This window comes from Oncorhynchus mykiss, chromosome 14 (genome assembly GCF_013265735.2).
Source record: "Oncorhynchus mykiss isolate Arlee chromosome 14, USDA_OmykA_1.1, whole genome shotgun sequence".
Taxonomy (NCBI): Eukaryota; Metazoa; Chordata; class Actinopteri; order Salmoniformes; family Salmonidae; genus Oncorhynchus; species Oncorhynchus mykiss.
This window is the reverse complement of record NC_048578.1, coordinates 3027408-3043150: the sequence shown is the minus strand read 5'-3', so window position 1 is coordinate 3043150 and position 15743 is coordinate 3027408. Positions and strand designations below refer to the sequence as shown.

The 15743-nt window shown below is 43.1% G+C and overlaps 1 protein-coding gene across 2 annotated transcripts in view; it reads right to left on the bottom strand.

Annotated features, from left to right (window-relative positions):
* Window positions 1–15743, bottom strand: part of LOC110488551 (X-linked interleukin-1 receptor accessory protein-like 2) — a 323660-nt gene that overhangs the window by 117723 nt on the left and 190194 nt on the right. For both annotated transcript variants that reach the window (XM_036942676.1, XM_036942675.1), the window contains one exon: window positions 5918–6191. In XM_036942676.1, the coding sequence (XP_036798571.1) occupies window positions 5918–6191 (274 nt within the window). The remainder of the gene's footprint in view (window positions 1–5917; window positions 6192–15743) is intronic.

Here is a 15743-nt window from a genome sequence, read left to right as displayed (position 1 = left end):
ATGGGGTAAACATCCATAGACGACCGAGAAAGTGACTGAGGCCCTGCTGCAGGCAGGTCGGCCATGTTGTTCTGTTCTGCTGCTTTGTCTCAGAACCACCTGAGAAAGTACATGGCCTGCGAACAAACATCTGGAAGAGGCTTGTCTGTGGAGATCACTTGCGATTTGTGTCTCAGCAGCAGTGACATCACAGCTCCCAGCCCTGGAGGAGAAGACATACAGTACACAGGACAGCTCTCCAGGGCACCCTGCCACGGGCATTCCACTCACACAGGGAGAGGATAAGGAGGAAGTTGAAGGTGAAATCGTATGATTAATTCACTGATAATGAACCTTATTCTCTGCCTTTCCTCCACAAGCCCTAGCTCTCATGTAACACTCTCTGTGGATGGAAGATGGGCCTAGGTGGACCCAAGGGCCAATTAAACTGACTGACAAAAGTGTTGCTCTATGAGCGTCATAGAAATGAGTACTGTCTGCCACTGTGATTTGACCTGTTTTCATTATGGATTGTCTGCTGAGATGGCCTATACCACAGAGAGCAGAATCATGGCACTTAACACAAATTTTTCATAGAGATTAAACATTATATTTAATTAGAAGGCACTAGTCCATCCATTTGTCGATGACGGAAAAGGAATAAAAGTGAATTATGTAGTTTAGTTTGAAATGGTTGATCCTATTGGTATGAATTATGATGCATTGCTAAAGCTTTCTGAGCTTATGAATGGTTTTATCGGGTCCCCAGATGCTATTGCAAGTCTCTAAAACTCTATATGGGGAAACTTTCCTATGCAATCTCCCGCCTCGCTTGCACTGGAGTTTGAAAATGACACAGTAAACTCTTTGAACTTAATAAAGGGGCTTAATAAAGATGGATTTCAGAGAGGGAGAATTTTACATGCAACAGTTTGAATCTAAATGTAGGCCAATTCCATTGATCAAAATGGGGTAGAAATTCTATTTCTACCATTTCCACGTAAGAGAGGGAAGAAGAGGGAAATTTAATAACGTTTTAAATAGGTGTGCTAAATATTTCACAGAGAGCATGAACCACCAATTTCATTTCAATAGAAACCACTCTAAGAATGAACCATGATGGCCCGACTCCTTTAGCTATTAAACCTCCGATGTAAATGACCTTTAAAAAATATATATTTTTTAAACCCTCTCGCTCTCTCTCTCTTTCGTACGACACACCGAGCAGAAACAAAATGCTACAAGGAAATGAAAAACAGCCTTGGAAACAAACAGGTCAATGTGGAAAAGAATCAGAACACCTTAACACAACAAACAATGACGTTTCTGTTGACTCATGGGCCATTGTTTGTGATAAAACCTTCCAGATCACCAATCTGCAGTGGTTGGTCAGCCTGGATCAATGGGGTTTGTGGGATGTTCAAGGTTAAATGGGTGCGTGGGTTAAAAGGGTTAATAAGTCGGCCCCTATGGGGCTGCTATGTAGAGCAGCACATCAAAGATAAGAGGATTTTCTCCCGTCTCAAACCTGCTTACTGTGTGGTTGTCACGCACGCACACACACACACGCACACACGCACGCACACACGTACGTCCGCACGCACGCACGCACGCACACACAGTAGTGTTCTTATACAGAGGGGGCAATAGTCCATGACCATCATTGTGGGGAGTCTCTAGAAAGACAGCTTTTCATCAGACACGCTGGAAAGAGAGAATGAGTCCAACCACACATCTCAGACGTCAAAACATTTCAAAAATATTTTTCCTCAAAATGCCAATTAGGAAGTATAATTAGGGGGTTAGGACAAGGACAGAGGGCAGTGGTCCAGCAAAAGACAACACTTTCACTCACCAATCTCTGGAGACCTGACCAGTTAATGGCATGGACACCCCAGTATTTCAGATGACAGGAAAAGTGTTCAGACAGGGGGAATAAAGTGGGTGAGATTACCCCGTCCCGATGAACACAGAACACAAGGCTTCACACCATGTAGTAAAGGTGCTGTGCACCATGACAAGCGGGTGGTCGTTCTTGCTAGCTATCTATCTACCCGCAGCCAGAGTCAAGGTGACTCCTCTGCTGGAGAGATAACATGCTATATGTGACCCGTTTCAAGAAACTAGGCATATGTTGCACGTCACTACTTCACAGGAGAGGCATTTGAAAGCCTTTTAAAATATTTGTACCAAAATGCGTTTTTTTGTTGTTGCAGAAATGCCTTCTGGAACATGTGAACTTTCTTATGCCTTAATAACAAATGTGTATGCCATCTGTAAATACAAATCAAATTGTTAAATGATGAGCCTAGTTAATTTAGCCACGAAAAAAGCCAGGAACCTTCCCACTAGCCCTGATTGGATGGGCTGGACATGCCAAGAGATGAGTTCAGATAACGTGAGTTGCTCAGTATATGAAGATAATTCTGGCTACTGCAGATTTTTGAAAGATATAACGTTGGACTGTTCTCAACATCATGGCTGCCCTGAACAGCTGAGCTGTAGAGGTTCATTCGTAGATTCCTTCGTAAATCATGTACCATTTTCTAGCTCTGAGTCTCTACTTATCCAACTTATCCAATGTAAAAAAAAAAAAAAAATTAAAATGTTGTTACATAAGACTGAATCGAGGCAGTGAGTCATATATGATGTTCTGCATGTCAGAGGCTTACAAATGAACATCTCAGCCACCCTGCCTAGCTGCCTCTCTGTGAGAATCTCTGTCTGTCTGACTGAACAAAAAAAGAACAATAATTTTTTTGGGGAATCTGTCTGAGAAAATAACTACATGGTTTTAGTTCTCAATAATACTGTCTCAGAAGGTATTTTTCTGGAGTCTAACATTCATTCACAAGAGAGATTATTGAAAAATAATGATTTTCTTATGTTTGGATTGATTAAAAAAATAAAATACTATCTACCTTAAGCGCAGTATCATATTGTGAAGCTTCACATTTCAAAACGATTACTCCTCGTCTAGTATGTTGGAACACAGTATTTTAACAGTGACTGTTTAAGTCTCGACCAGTAGTAATGTATTTACTGAAAACCTTCTGCTCAACCATTGTTTATAAGTTTAGTAAGACACACATAGATAAAACAAAGACATCTTAAGTAAGATTCGCTTAGATGTGACTCCATGAAAGCCAAACCGATCACTCTCCATTCCCTCTTTGTAGACATTTAGAAAAATAGTCTCAGCCCACAACAAATATACATTAGGTTTTGAGAGAGCTTAAAAGTTGATTCATGTCAAAGCTAAAGCCTGTGTGTTTAATATTTGAAAAGAACTGGCAGGCGTGGTAGCGTGGATTCAGACTGTGCCAAGCACCTAAGCGCCTTTCTCTCTGGCTCTCTCTCTAACGGGGTCCTAGATGGCTAGATTAATAGAAAGGTTAAAAACCTGGACCGCTTTGTAAGAAGAGGTCTGTGACACCCGGGCGATTGTAGAGAGGAGAATTATCTTATGAGGGGAGAAAAAGACAGGTGGCACAGATTACTCTTCAGACCTCTGGGGGAATAGCCTAGCTCAGGCTTGGCCACAGTTTAGTGAGAACACAGAAAAAAAACATGAGGCAGCCAGCCTGGCCGTACACAGTGGAAGATAATGAATATAAAAGTGCTCGGGAGTCTTTCAAGAGGCATCACTCAGACACTGGCAACGTGTTGTATTTTTCCTCGCCATAAAGTTATTGAACAAAGATAAATGCGTATCCATTGTTAGGGGGAAGGTGTGAAATGCTTCTACCTCCTTCAGTGCTGCTCAGACTAGCCTCGCTGGAGAGAATGAGAAATAAAGGGGTGGGGAATCTGTCTCTTGCGGCGCATTAGCCGGGCAGATTGCATCGACTCGTTCACTACAGCTTAACATGCCATGTTGGTGCTGTGTGTTTCACTGGCATGCAGGCATGATTAGTCATTGTTCATGTTCTAATAAAACAGAGGGCATTGCTGGAACTCTATATATCAAGGCTTTGATGGCAGGGCTAGTGTGTGTGTACGTGTACAAGTGTGTGTGTGTGTGTTTGTTTGTTTGTTTGTTTGCATGCATGTATGTATGTATGTATGTATGTATGTATGTATGTATGTATGTATGTATGTATGAATGTATATGTGTGTGTGTGTGTGTGTGTGTGTGTAGTTTATGTGTATACGTGTGTGTGTGTGTGTGTGTGTGTGTGTGTGTGTGTGTGTGTGTGTGTGTGTGTGTGTGTGTGTGTGTGTGTGTAGTTTATGTGTATACGTATGTTTCTGTGTGTATATACAGTATGTGTGTCTTTGTGTGTATGTACAGTAGGTATGCATATGTGTTTTATTCCAAGTGGTCTTTGTAGGTGGCCTGGGCATTATCCTGAGTATTATCCCTCCTATGATTCCTCCATTCCAGAGCAATCCTGTCATTTCAGGCATAGCAGCCTCTGCAAATGTTATTTTACAACAATTCTCTCAGAAGCGTGTCACAGCTCCTGCACAGCTCCCCCATTTCACAGAGAGTACCTACCTACCTGCTTCTCTGTATGCTGATCATATTTTTTAACATTTATTATTATTAGGAGCTCCAATTGTATTCTTGGATATTATTCAAAAAAGCAGCATGGGAATCATCCAAAGGCCAAAACACCACTTATTTGGATTCCTGCTTCTTTGGCTCCAGGGATCAATCACCATTAATGGAAATAAAAACATGCAAAGAGACTCGTCTTCTCTTTTCACCTTGAACGCCTTTCACAGACAGTTAATTCAATTCGGAGGATATTGAGATGACTTCATAGAGATACAGCACTGTATAGATTACATTCAATAAGACATAGCACAGGGACAGGCTATTTCAATTTCAAGTGTTTTTTTTCTTCTTCTTCTCCTTCCAAATCTGTCGTTCCCAAGGCAAAAAAGAAAGTTCAGCTTGATGACTCTCTAGCTAGCTAACACATTGGAATGCATTGCACTTGGCTGTCTGAGCTGTGGCAGCTATGTCCAACTGGGTGGGAAAGTAAGTATAATAAGAGGCCCAGTGAAAGTGACAGGATCCTGCTCCTAATTAGACTGTCAGCATAGCGTGAGGGGAATAAAGTGCTGCACTTCTTTCCAGAGGAAAAAAACCTTATTATTGGCCAGGAAGAAGCATCAGCTTTGTCAGAGAGGAGCTGGATTATCATCTGTGGAAAGAGGATTTTTTTTGCTGAAACCTCTGTAAGATAATTGAGTAAGATATCCTAATTTCTTATTCCTCGACGAGGTACCTATCTTCTAGTAGCTAAGAAGCATGAAAATATATTTTTCCCTAGATGTTAGAAAGAGACCTTGTTGTTTGATGTCATAATCCCAGGAGGGAACTCCAACAACAGAACTCCTCGCATGGGACCTACACGAAAATGATTGATTTGATGTTAACTATTGTGGCAGAGCCTATTCTTTTGTCGAACGCCAGTTACGTGTTCCACAACACAAGTCAACCACAGTTCAGTGTTCCTGTCGAGCCTTGCAGGGGTGAACCAACCTCACAAGGCCAGTCATGCATTCCTCCACCAGGAAACTGAACATGGCATGCGATGAGGATGAGGATCCCTTCCGCCTCCTTATGCCGTGTGCCATCTCAGGGCTTGCTTGGCTGTTGTCGCGGTGTGTGTGCAAAGAGGGGGCTGTTTAGCATTACAATAGACACACTGACACACTACAGTAGCCTTGGAAAGTAGATGTAAAGTAGGTAAATAGGTCAATTAGGGCCTCTCAAACTACTGTACTGTTTGTGGGTGGGACCACGGGGGCCAGGATCCGTCATAATCTGTTACCCAATGAATTCCATTCCTGAAAAAGTTAGGCTGCCAATGGACTGTGAATGATTGGGGGGGGGGGAAATGGTGTTTGTTTGGTTGAGGGTTAAGAAAAGCTTAAACGTTTGATTAAACTCCTCAGAGACGGAGTGACTAAATAAACCCACCTCAGGACACAGGTGTAGAAGCCGTTGTCCTCCAGCTCGGCTGAGCGGAACCAGATGGAGTCATCCTCCTTGCTGAGCCGATGGCCCGAGAAGATGATAGGCTCCTCCGAGTCCCCTTTGTTTTTGTACCAGATGAGCCGGAGCTTGGCGCTCTGGGCCATGGAGTAGTTGGTCCTGATGTAGCTGTAGAACAGGGCGCACTTCACCCTCACTGGTTCCCCTGCTAGGACCCGGTACCTCTTCAGGTCCACCGACCAATCAATGCAGCCATCCACTATGGAGGAGGAAGTTGTACATGGTTAGGAACTGATGGTTTGTGGAGTATGCTGTGGTACGCACACTAAAACACGGAACTAAGAGCCTAATCCTTATCCTACATATTGGAGCAATGCAAACCCAGCAGCATAATGGATCTATAGACAATGGAAGCTACTATACTGTCGGGGTAAAAATTCAAATGAAGCCTAAATAATTCACACTAGTTCCATGCATTTGGATGATTGTCATCTTATCACACGTTAATCTCCTCCATTTGGATTTTCATTTGCATCCACAAATGGCAGCTCTCTAGCTAGACTTCAAAGGCATTTCATGTTCTACTCTGTAATTTGCAGCCTCTCTCGCCTCTCTCCATTGTCATCCATAGGTGAGGAGTGGTAAAAAAAATAGGGAAAAAAGTAACAACAGGAACCTGTAATGACAAGTCAATCAAGATTGCCTTTAATGGTGGTGAGCTTTTGAACCCGTGACACATGGTGAAACAATAGCATATGACAAGGAGAGGCAGGGAAGGTCATAGCCACTGTCACACTAATGCAGGGTTATTTAGGATACACCAGTTAGCAGCAAAGGAACTGCTGTTGTAGAAAGGCAAATAAGGCCTCGAGGCAAGGCAAAGAAGGCAATATACTTGAAAACACAGTTCATTTTCAAATAATGTTTAACTCTACTGTAAAAATGTTTACCTGTACTGTATATCTATGGACAAAAATCACTAGTGAATTGCCTAAAACAGAATGCTACTCTCCCCATTGCGTGACTACTGTGCAGTATGTGCTTTCACGTTCCAAACCCCAAATGCCAGGTCAGCCAGTGACATGGCTGGACAACCCATTCAAGACATGAAGTCAGTCTTTTTGTCATCAGTCATAATGGCCATTGACTCAGAGGAACAAAAATAAGGAGGTAAACTAGAAGAGAAAAGTAAGGTATCCCTCATTTTATGCTGGCAGCACCAATCGACACAGAAACGTAGTTGCTAATCAATGCAGTGCAGAAGTATGTTCATACAGACTTCAGGCAATACATCTCCACGCTCTCTGTGTCCCATAAAAATGTTATACATTCAAAATCTGTCCACTATCATTTGCGTTGAGGTCTCCTACCACCAACGCCGATTTACCATATAGATTTTGTTATTTACATTTTACTCTGATCATTTTTCTCACGCCAGGTTGGAAATTAATTACAGACATAGCCAGGAAATAAAAATTGATGTGGGGAAGTGGCATCAATCAAATGAGGATGGGGTGATGGCTCCAAACGGCAGGCTGGAGCCAAGGGGAGGGGTTACGATGGGAGGTGATGTTCCCGGGGTTTATTCGTGAGAGCTCAGACGTGTGGAGGATGAGATGCAAGAAAAGCAGAAGCAGCACACATTAGTTCGGTCTGCTAGGTTAATGTGTTGTCTTTCAGACAAAAGGCACAGCGAACCATCGCTGAGTGCACAGGTTACAGATTACGTAAACAGGCGCCGGAGAAGCAGCCATATGTTGCCCGGGGTCATAGCCGCAATGCACTTTTCTGGATGATTCAATCATTGTTGCCTTCTTGTGTTTGCCACTGTGGCAGGGTTTAGGAGGGGAGCTATTAATTGCGACGACAAGGCCTAACACGGCCAGATATATCATTCCAGTCAGCTGCTGCACCGGATCCCTATTTGCACAGTGCCACCTTTAATATTTGCATATGGATGTGGCCCAAATTTGAGTCCGAAAATAACTTAGAATTAAGTATGAGTGAAGAAGTAAGGAAAGGGCAGTAATCAGAAAGATAGCTGCAAAACCTTAGCAGCCCACTGGTGTGGACAGAGTGGACTTATGTTATATAATAACCCAATGTCCTGAAACTGTCCATGAACTTTCTCCCCTTTTCAAGTCAAGCAACCGAAAAACTGAAATATATCCCTGCTAAAAAAAAGTGAACAAAGGCAGCGGACGAAATGGAATAATGAAATAAAGAGGCTGTCATCCAGTACATGAGGTGTTAAGTTGCTGGTCGTCAGCCCTCACAGTTACTAAGCCCAACACAGAACCAAAACGCATTGTAAAATCCTGTGTAGATCTCAGCACCTGCTGCAATAATAATAGCTTGACCTGGCTGCTGCACACTGGCCAAGTCTATCATGAAGCAGTATAGCAATTTCAGCCATGACAGCTGAGAGGAGGAAAAAAGTCAATGTCAGAGCTATAGCCCACAAAATACTTTGTGCTGATGTGCAATTTCAGTCCCCGACTTGCATTTGATAGCTTGTTTATTATTTTCTTGAAAAATGTGAATGACTAGCTTTCAGTGGACATGTATCTTTACACAGGTATAAAATGGGGACCAGGGGTAGCAGCCATTTCAATATGAACCCAGAAATGAGTTACACTCCGGCGCAGACAAAACCAATCTTATCAGAGGGAAATAAATATGGAGATGTGGGGAGGGTTATGGCCCACTCTCTGTTATTGAGCTGGAAAGGCAGTTTATCAACCCACAACTTAGGACATTTTAAATAAATCGACTTGACCACAGAGGCCCGTCGAGACCACAAAACGGATTTGAATTTATTTGCCATGTCAAACACCTAAACACTCTGTAGGGATATTTGATAGGGTATTACACTGTTTTGTTTTCCCAGGCTCTCTCATTTTAATATGGCTAAGGCACATTATTATACAGCACATTACTCAGTAATGCAGAGGGACTAGTGAGTTAAATAATGCCACAGCGTATTGTGTCTAGGATACTACCGTACAGAGGGAAAAGACTTGTTGTCCACAGTTATATAATCTCTTCATTAAATTACTGATCTCCAGCACATTGAAGTAACAGCCTAAATTTGAAAATGTTATTAGTTGTATGACTAGTGAATTGCATAAAATTCGACAGCGATATAATGTATGTAGGGTATATGTATTTCTCAACAAAAAAAAAGACGCATACTATTTAAGGGCTTTTTGATCCTTGTAAATGTAAAATGAGTATTGTAGTCCATAAAATGATTAACCTGCAACTTTGTCAAACCATTACTTAGGATGTGAAGAAAGCAGGACACAGCCAACATGTCTCGATCAAGGAGCTAGCGGTGCAGGAGGCATAAAGGAGAGACGGGGAGCCCCGGGGAGACGGCAGGATGTCGAGGGAGAGAAACAGTGGACGTCAAAGACACGTCAAATCGCTGTGTACTCAACCCAACATGATAATCACGCCCTGCTACATCCGCTGGGACGGAGTGGCTTGTTGAGCTTTGTTGCTCTTTCAAATGTCTGCCAATCAGGCGTGCATGTGTGTGAGCTTTGTTTGTCTGACTGAATGTAATTAGCCAACATGACAGAATGCTGTTGAATATGTGAAACTAAAACATATAAAAACATTTCACACTTGAGGAGTGTGCCACTCTAAGCTATTATTTTTAATGATCCGCTATGTCACGGTCGATAGGAAAATCAAAAGCCATTCCAATTGTGATTTCTATGTAGATAGCCAACCTTCGTTCTACCTGCTCAAATGCCTTTTCATTTGAGCTTGCTATAAGAGGTGTAGAACAGAAATCAGGTCAAAATAACACAATCAGACGATAATGATACTGAAATAGAAAGGCAATCATGTCGCAGAGAGGAGAAGAAAAAAAAAGCGACATCTTCTGAAGAGGTCCGTAATGAGAAAGAATGAGTTTCATTTCAGTTTTGGTCGGAAACAATTACCCTGTTCATTTACATCAATAATCAGGGAATAATGGCTGGAAATAAAACAAGGATGGAGGGGAAACCAAACATTTCCTTCCCCTGTTTGTCTTGGTTATTTGAGTGAATCCCGCAGTCCATTACCAGAGCATCAATACATAACTGTTCCAGAGTCAGCAGCTGGCAAAAAAAGACAAAGCGAGGGTAGAGAAAGCTAGGGAGGACGAGAACAAGATATTTAAATCACTCTGCAAGACAACTGATGAATGTCTCTATAACTGGCAGCTTAAGACTGCTTAATTAACAAATGCTGTAATAATCAAATGCACACTATAGACAGTAATTGCCTGGAGTTGATTTCTGTTGACAGAAACAGATTTGCATTGTATTTCACCCAACATGCTGTTTTTCATTCTGCTGGGCATGCCTGTTCTAAAGAGGAACCACACAGACAAAGGCATAAAGACATCTAACTCCAGCTTATGTCCTTAGTGTCATTCTGCTCTGCACTCAGATAGCAGGATGTGTAATAACGATAATAACACAGTAAGCCTACATAATATAATCCGTTGTTATTACGCTACCGAAATGTCAACATGCAGATGCCTTAAGATAGATGTCTTCATTAAGATTCCTTGATAGAGTTAGGATTATTATCATCAGGTTTTTTTTTTCCTTCAGAATAAAATGTATTTCTGTTAAATGGCTTAAATACAGGGGTTACAGAGTTTATTTGAGGCCATGTGTACATCCTTACTGTATTATTGTACTTACTTTGATCAATGGCGAGGCCTCTGAATGTACTAATCCCTCTCACCTGGGACAATAAAACAACCGGTGGAAAAGGAAAGGGATTGTTATGTCCACGAACAGGGAGCCCTGGCTTTTACGAGCTCAGTCACCTCAATCCACAAACTTCATCAGACATTGCCTTTCTAAAACCATTGTCCTCTGAGGAACTCAATCCCTCCTGTGTTTTGTGTGTTCAAACCCCATTTGTCACAGTGGCGCTGGAGTGTGGTGGAGTAGCCTGGGCATTTGTCACAGTGGCGCTGGAGTGTGGTGGAGTAGCCTGGGCATTTGTCACAGTGGCGCTGGAGTGTGGTGGAGTAGCCTGGGCATTTGTCACAGTGGCGCTGGATTGTGGTGGAGTAGCCTGGGCATTTGTCACAGTGGCGCTGGAGTGTGGTGGAGTAGCCTGGGCATTTGTCACAGTGGCGCTGGATTGTGGTGGAGTAGCCTGGGCATTTGTCACAGTGGCGCTGGAGTGTGGTGGAGTAGCCTGGGCATTTGTCACAGTGGCGCTGGAGTGTGGTGGAGTAGCCTGGGCATTTGTCACAGTGGCGCTGGAGTGTGGTGGAGTAGCCTGGGCATTTGTCAGTTCTAAGGTGCGTGGCTGCATTCCGCCGTATACCCTCCTCCCTCCACACTCCACCCTCTCCCCATCCTCCTCCGTTTCCGGCCCCAGTGCGTATGGCTGGCTGGCAGCCAGCATAGCTCCTTGTGCAGGTTGCTTTACTTTGCTTGTCATTAATAAAGAGAAGTGGCCCTGCACCTGTCCACTGACAGGGCCCCCACAGAGACCGGAGCCTGAGAGAAAGAGAGAGTTCCGAATACACTGGGCTGCTTAATGAACTAGTTCAAACCACATTGTCATATTGCTGTTGGACAGCCTGCCATTTCCTCCTTGGTTACTGACGTTTCCTCTCCTCGCCGTGCATCACTGTTCGAGTGACATTTTTCTCTGACAGTCAATCAAGTCTAACTGAGGGAGCCCTACTGTAGCAGTGAGGTTGGAGACCCAAGGATAGGAGCTCAGTGAGGATTCAGCTCAGCTGGGCAGATGGCAATGCTAATCATTTACACTACCTGTTTAAGTTGAAAGACCTTTAATTTACAACACAGTTGATGGTGGATTTGGTCTCTCTCTTAGAATTTACTGGGAAACTAAATCAGGATGTATGGCTACTGTACAATTATTGAAACAGCAGAATTTATTTCCCCCCTCCTACTCTCTCTACTGTCACATAAACAGTGGAACCTAAAGTGAACTCTATAACTAACCTCACTTTGAAAATGCTTAACACTAGCAAAAACCCCTCCCAGAATCGATAGCATACATTATGCCTATGTGCACATCTTAATCTATCTAAAATCCCCCTGACACTATGTCAATATACTAACCATTTGAACGATAACAAGGGATTAATGTTGATTCCCTCATCACGTCCCTCCCCCATCCTCACCAAGGCTGACATAACCTTTACACTTTACATGGCTAACATCCAAAAGATCTTAAATACTGTATGCCGCTGGGAGAGAAGAGCGAGTCATAGTTATACCATCAACTACATCAAGTTGCATCACAGTCCAGAAACAGAGGGAAAGGCTTCTGCCCTATGGGACATTCTGGCTCGGACTAGGCTTACTTATTTATACCATCTACAGTAATTAGGATAACATACAATGTGCCAACACACAGTCAATACTGTACCATCTGTCTATTTATGAAGAGCATTAACTGGTTCCCTGATGAAACCGCTCACTCACAGACATAATTCTGCTGTCTAATAACGATGGAATAATGAAATAATCCTGTTTTTTTTAATAGAAAGATTCAAGGTCTCCATAAAGCTGGTTTATGTTCATCACTGTAATGATGTACCGTAGTAGATTAATACAATACATTCTTTAAACCCTTTGAGAACTTAAATAAAAGTCTTAGATCCTGAACAGAGTGAAGAGAGGCCAACGATTATCAAGCGAAGGCCACCTGACATCAAATATATTTACTGGGAATTTAGCAAGAACATTCAAGCTAGTCATCCGACCAGCCTTTTAATCTACGTCGTACACATCCAGGTCTTCCAAGTGCACAGAATTAGTCACACTGCTCTAAACTTCATCTAAATCCAGGCGCGTGTGTGTGTGGGTGTGCGTGTGTTTGTCAATGCCATACTTTTAAAGCGGGTGTTGTCCAAGAAGTAGGGAGGCACAGAGCAATAATATCACAAGTTGGCAGCAGAAGCACAGCTAGTCGTGTCACCTTGCTACCTGCTGCTTGTCTGGGCTGCAGCATTCTCTCGCTGACCCACCTCACAACACAGTACCTGCTCAATGCCAGGCCAGCCAGGTAATAGAACGAAATGATTCATAACTTTATTAAAGGGTATGAAATATCAAGGAGTTTCTGTCTACTGTATCGTTGATCTCATAACATTAGTTCATCACTCTGAAATGGTGAGCATTAAAACCCCCAATAAAATCATGTAAATATAGTCTACCTTGGAAAATCCAATTGCATTACCTTAATTTGAGTCATTATTCAATTATAAAAATCATTCAAGGGCTTATTGTGAACACTGATGATATTGATATTGTTATGGACACCAATAACACATACACCAAAATTGATAGAAATGTGAAAATAATACATATTCAGCTAACAAGTGACCTGAGATGAAGTGAAACTAGCATTGATGTAAAAACAACAGCATGAGGATATGTTGAATTTCTGAGCAGAATATAGCCTGGTACTCTGAGAATTTGTTTTGGCTGCTACTGTCACGTGCTGAATGTGTGGTTCCATGGTGTCATGCTTCAATGTCCTCATTAGCTAGCCGCTTCTCATGAGACATTTGATTTTCTGTTGGAGCCGGAGCTGGCACCGGTGCCAGAGACACTCCGAAAGATCCCTTTCATATGTGGCCAGCCCTCATAATTCAAGGACAATTTAACATTGCCCCACAGACACAGTCACAACTCCAACCAACATGTCCTGCAGAAAAACTTCTGACGTGTTTTATCATTATTAACCAGCTAACCTTGACCACCTGTCGGAGAAAAAGGTTTGACGCCCCAAGAAATGCAGCTAGTTCCTTTATTTACATCAACCACAGATCACAATCAACCACGTTCGGTCATTCCATAGACCACAGGGAGAAACAGATCATACGAAGTTGAATTATGCTCATTATTTAACGACTGAGAATGAGTTTTAATTCATAAATAAAAAAAATCATTTAATTCATAAATATGCTTCAATGTACTGTACCTTTCTGTACCTTTCTGATCGAATGCCTGTAGGAATGTAAGACTGGACTCTAGCCTCTCTGCCTCTCTCACCAACGGTTGTATTTACATTTTTCATTTCTCCCAGCTATGTACCGTAGTATTATCTATCTATTTAGTGGTGAACCATAGTGTGAGTATCGGCACCTGTTTCCGTTCCTTTACAAGTTAATGAGGAAACGAGTTGGCCTAATTACCAAATCTCCCTGCGGATGTTCTCCAGTTTACACTGATCAAAACAAATAACTCTCCTGTTCTGTTCCCTCTCCGGATCACTCAGAGGCCTTTAAGAAACCCAGCCACAGCTCTCACTTTGACGTTGTTATTTCAAACACAGTAGATCTATTTAATTGCATGTGTTCTCTCTAATTCGAACAACAAGCCTGTTATGGAGGAATGATTGCATAGCTCAGTATTGCATCTGAGCTGCCAGAGTGTGCTGCTCTCTTTCTTTTTCACCCATAGCTCAATAACCACAAAAGGCCTGTGTTGGTAAATGAATATGGTGGGTAATATACAGCATAGCATTACAGCAAAAAGTGAATTGCAACACATTGACTGCCATTGCACTGTGGCAATTACCAAAGGTGTTTGGGATGTGCAAGGCTGACGGCTTTCGGCTGTTAGGGAGCACTGTTTATACCAGGAGGACAGCACATGTCATACTGATGACACCCACTGTGGTGATGGGGGAGCATGGGGCATAGAGAAAGAGAGAAGGATGAAGAGAGGGAGGAGGAGGGAGGGAAAAAGAGAGAGGGGGTGAAGAGGGAACGAGAAAGAACGAGAAGAGTACGGAGAGCAATAAGAGAAGGAGACAAAGAGGAAGGCAGATATAGATGGACTGTAGGAGGAAAGACTTGACAAATGGGGAAAGAAGGAAGAGGGAAAGAGAGAGAAGGGACCAGAAGGCAAGCGAGAGAGAGATGTTTGAGAGGCCCGTCCAGAGAAGGGAAGTCAAAGGGGGTGAGCGGAGGAGAGGAGAGGAGTCTCAGAGGGCAGCTCTGAGTGGGAACAGATGGACTGGTTCCAACTCCTCATCAGCATCAGACCTCTGTGGCGTTCTCCCCAAACCTCACAGCTGACATCTCGGGCCTGGCCGTGTCTCTGTCCGCGCCGAGCGCTGCAGCCTGCAGACATGGCTGCCTGGGTCCCTCTGTGAGGCTGTGCTGTTGCTGTGGTTCTGACAGAGAGCAATCAGCCCAGTCAGCCTTCAGGGGAGATTAGCTCCACATTGCAGCCCTATGGCTGGACAGGACCCACTGTACACAGCCCAGTCACAATGAAATCCACCTGGAAACAGGATACACATACTGCCTACTAGCCGTGACCACAGTGTGTTCTAGCTAACTGTCAACGTGGGTAACATGCATCACCATCTGCTTGGTGAAACGGTGTTGCAATACAAGGTAAGCATTGGTTTATAGAAAATAGGGTTTACCTGATAACATCCAAATGTGATGGAAGCACAGTAGCACAATCTCTTCAGCCAACAGTAAATGTAATTATAGAGTATGGAGAAGTTGTGGCTTTTGCAGACAGAGGAGCTTACGCACTATATAGGGGGAAAAAGAGACTCTTAATTTCCGATGGGATCTGAGTGACTGGGAGACTTGCATACGGTGCAGTTAGGATCAGATAACTTTTCTACTCTCTCAGCTGGAAACCTTGCGTCATCAGGCTTTTGTGGAGCAGAGAGCATGGATGGCTGAAAGGTTTTGTCAGCTATCAGATAAGGCTGCAGCTGTATCTCAGGCTGTCGTTCAGCATCAATAAAATATTCACTTCCTCCATACAGCCCAGCA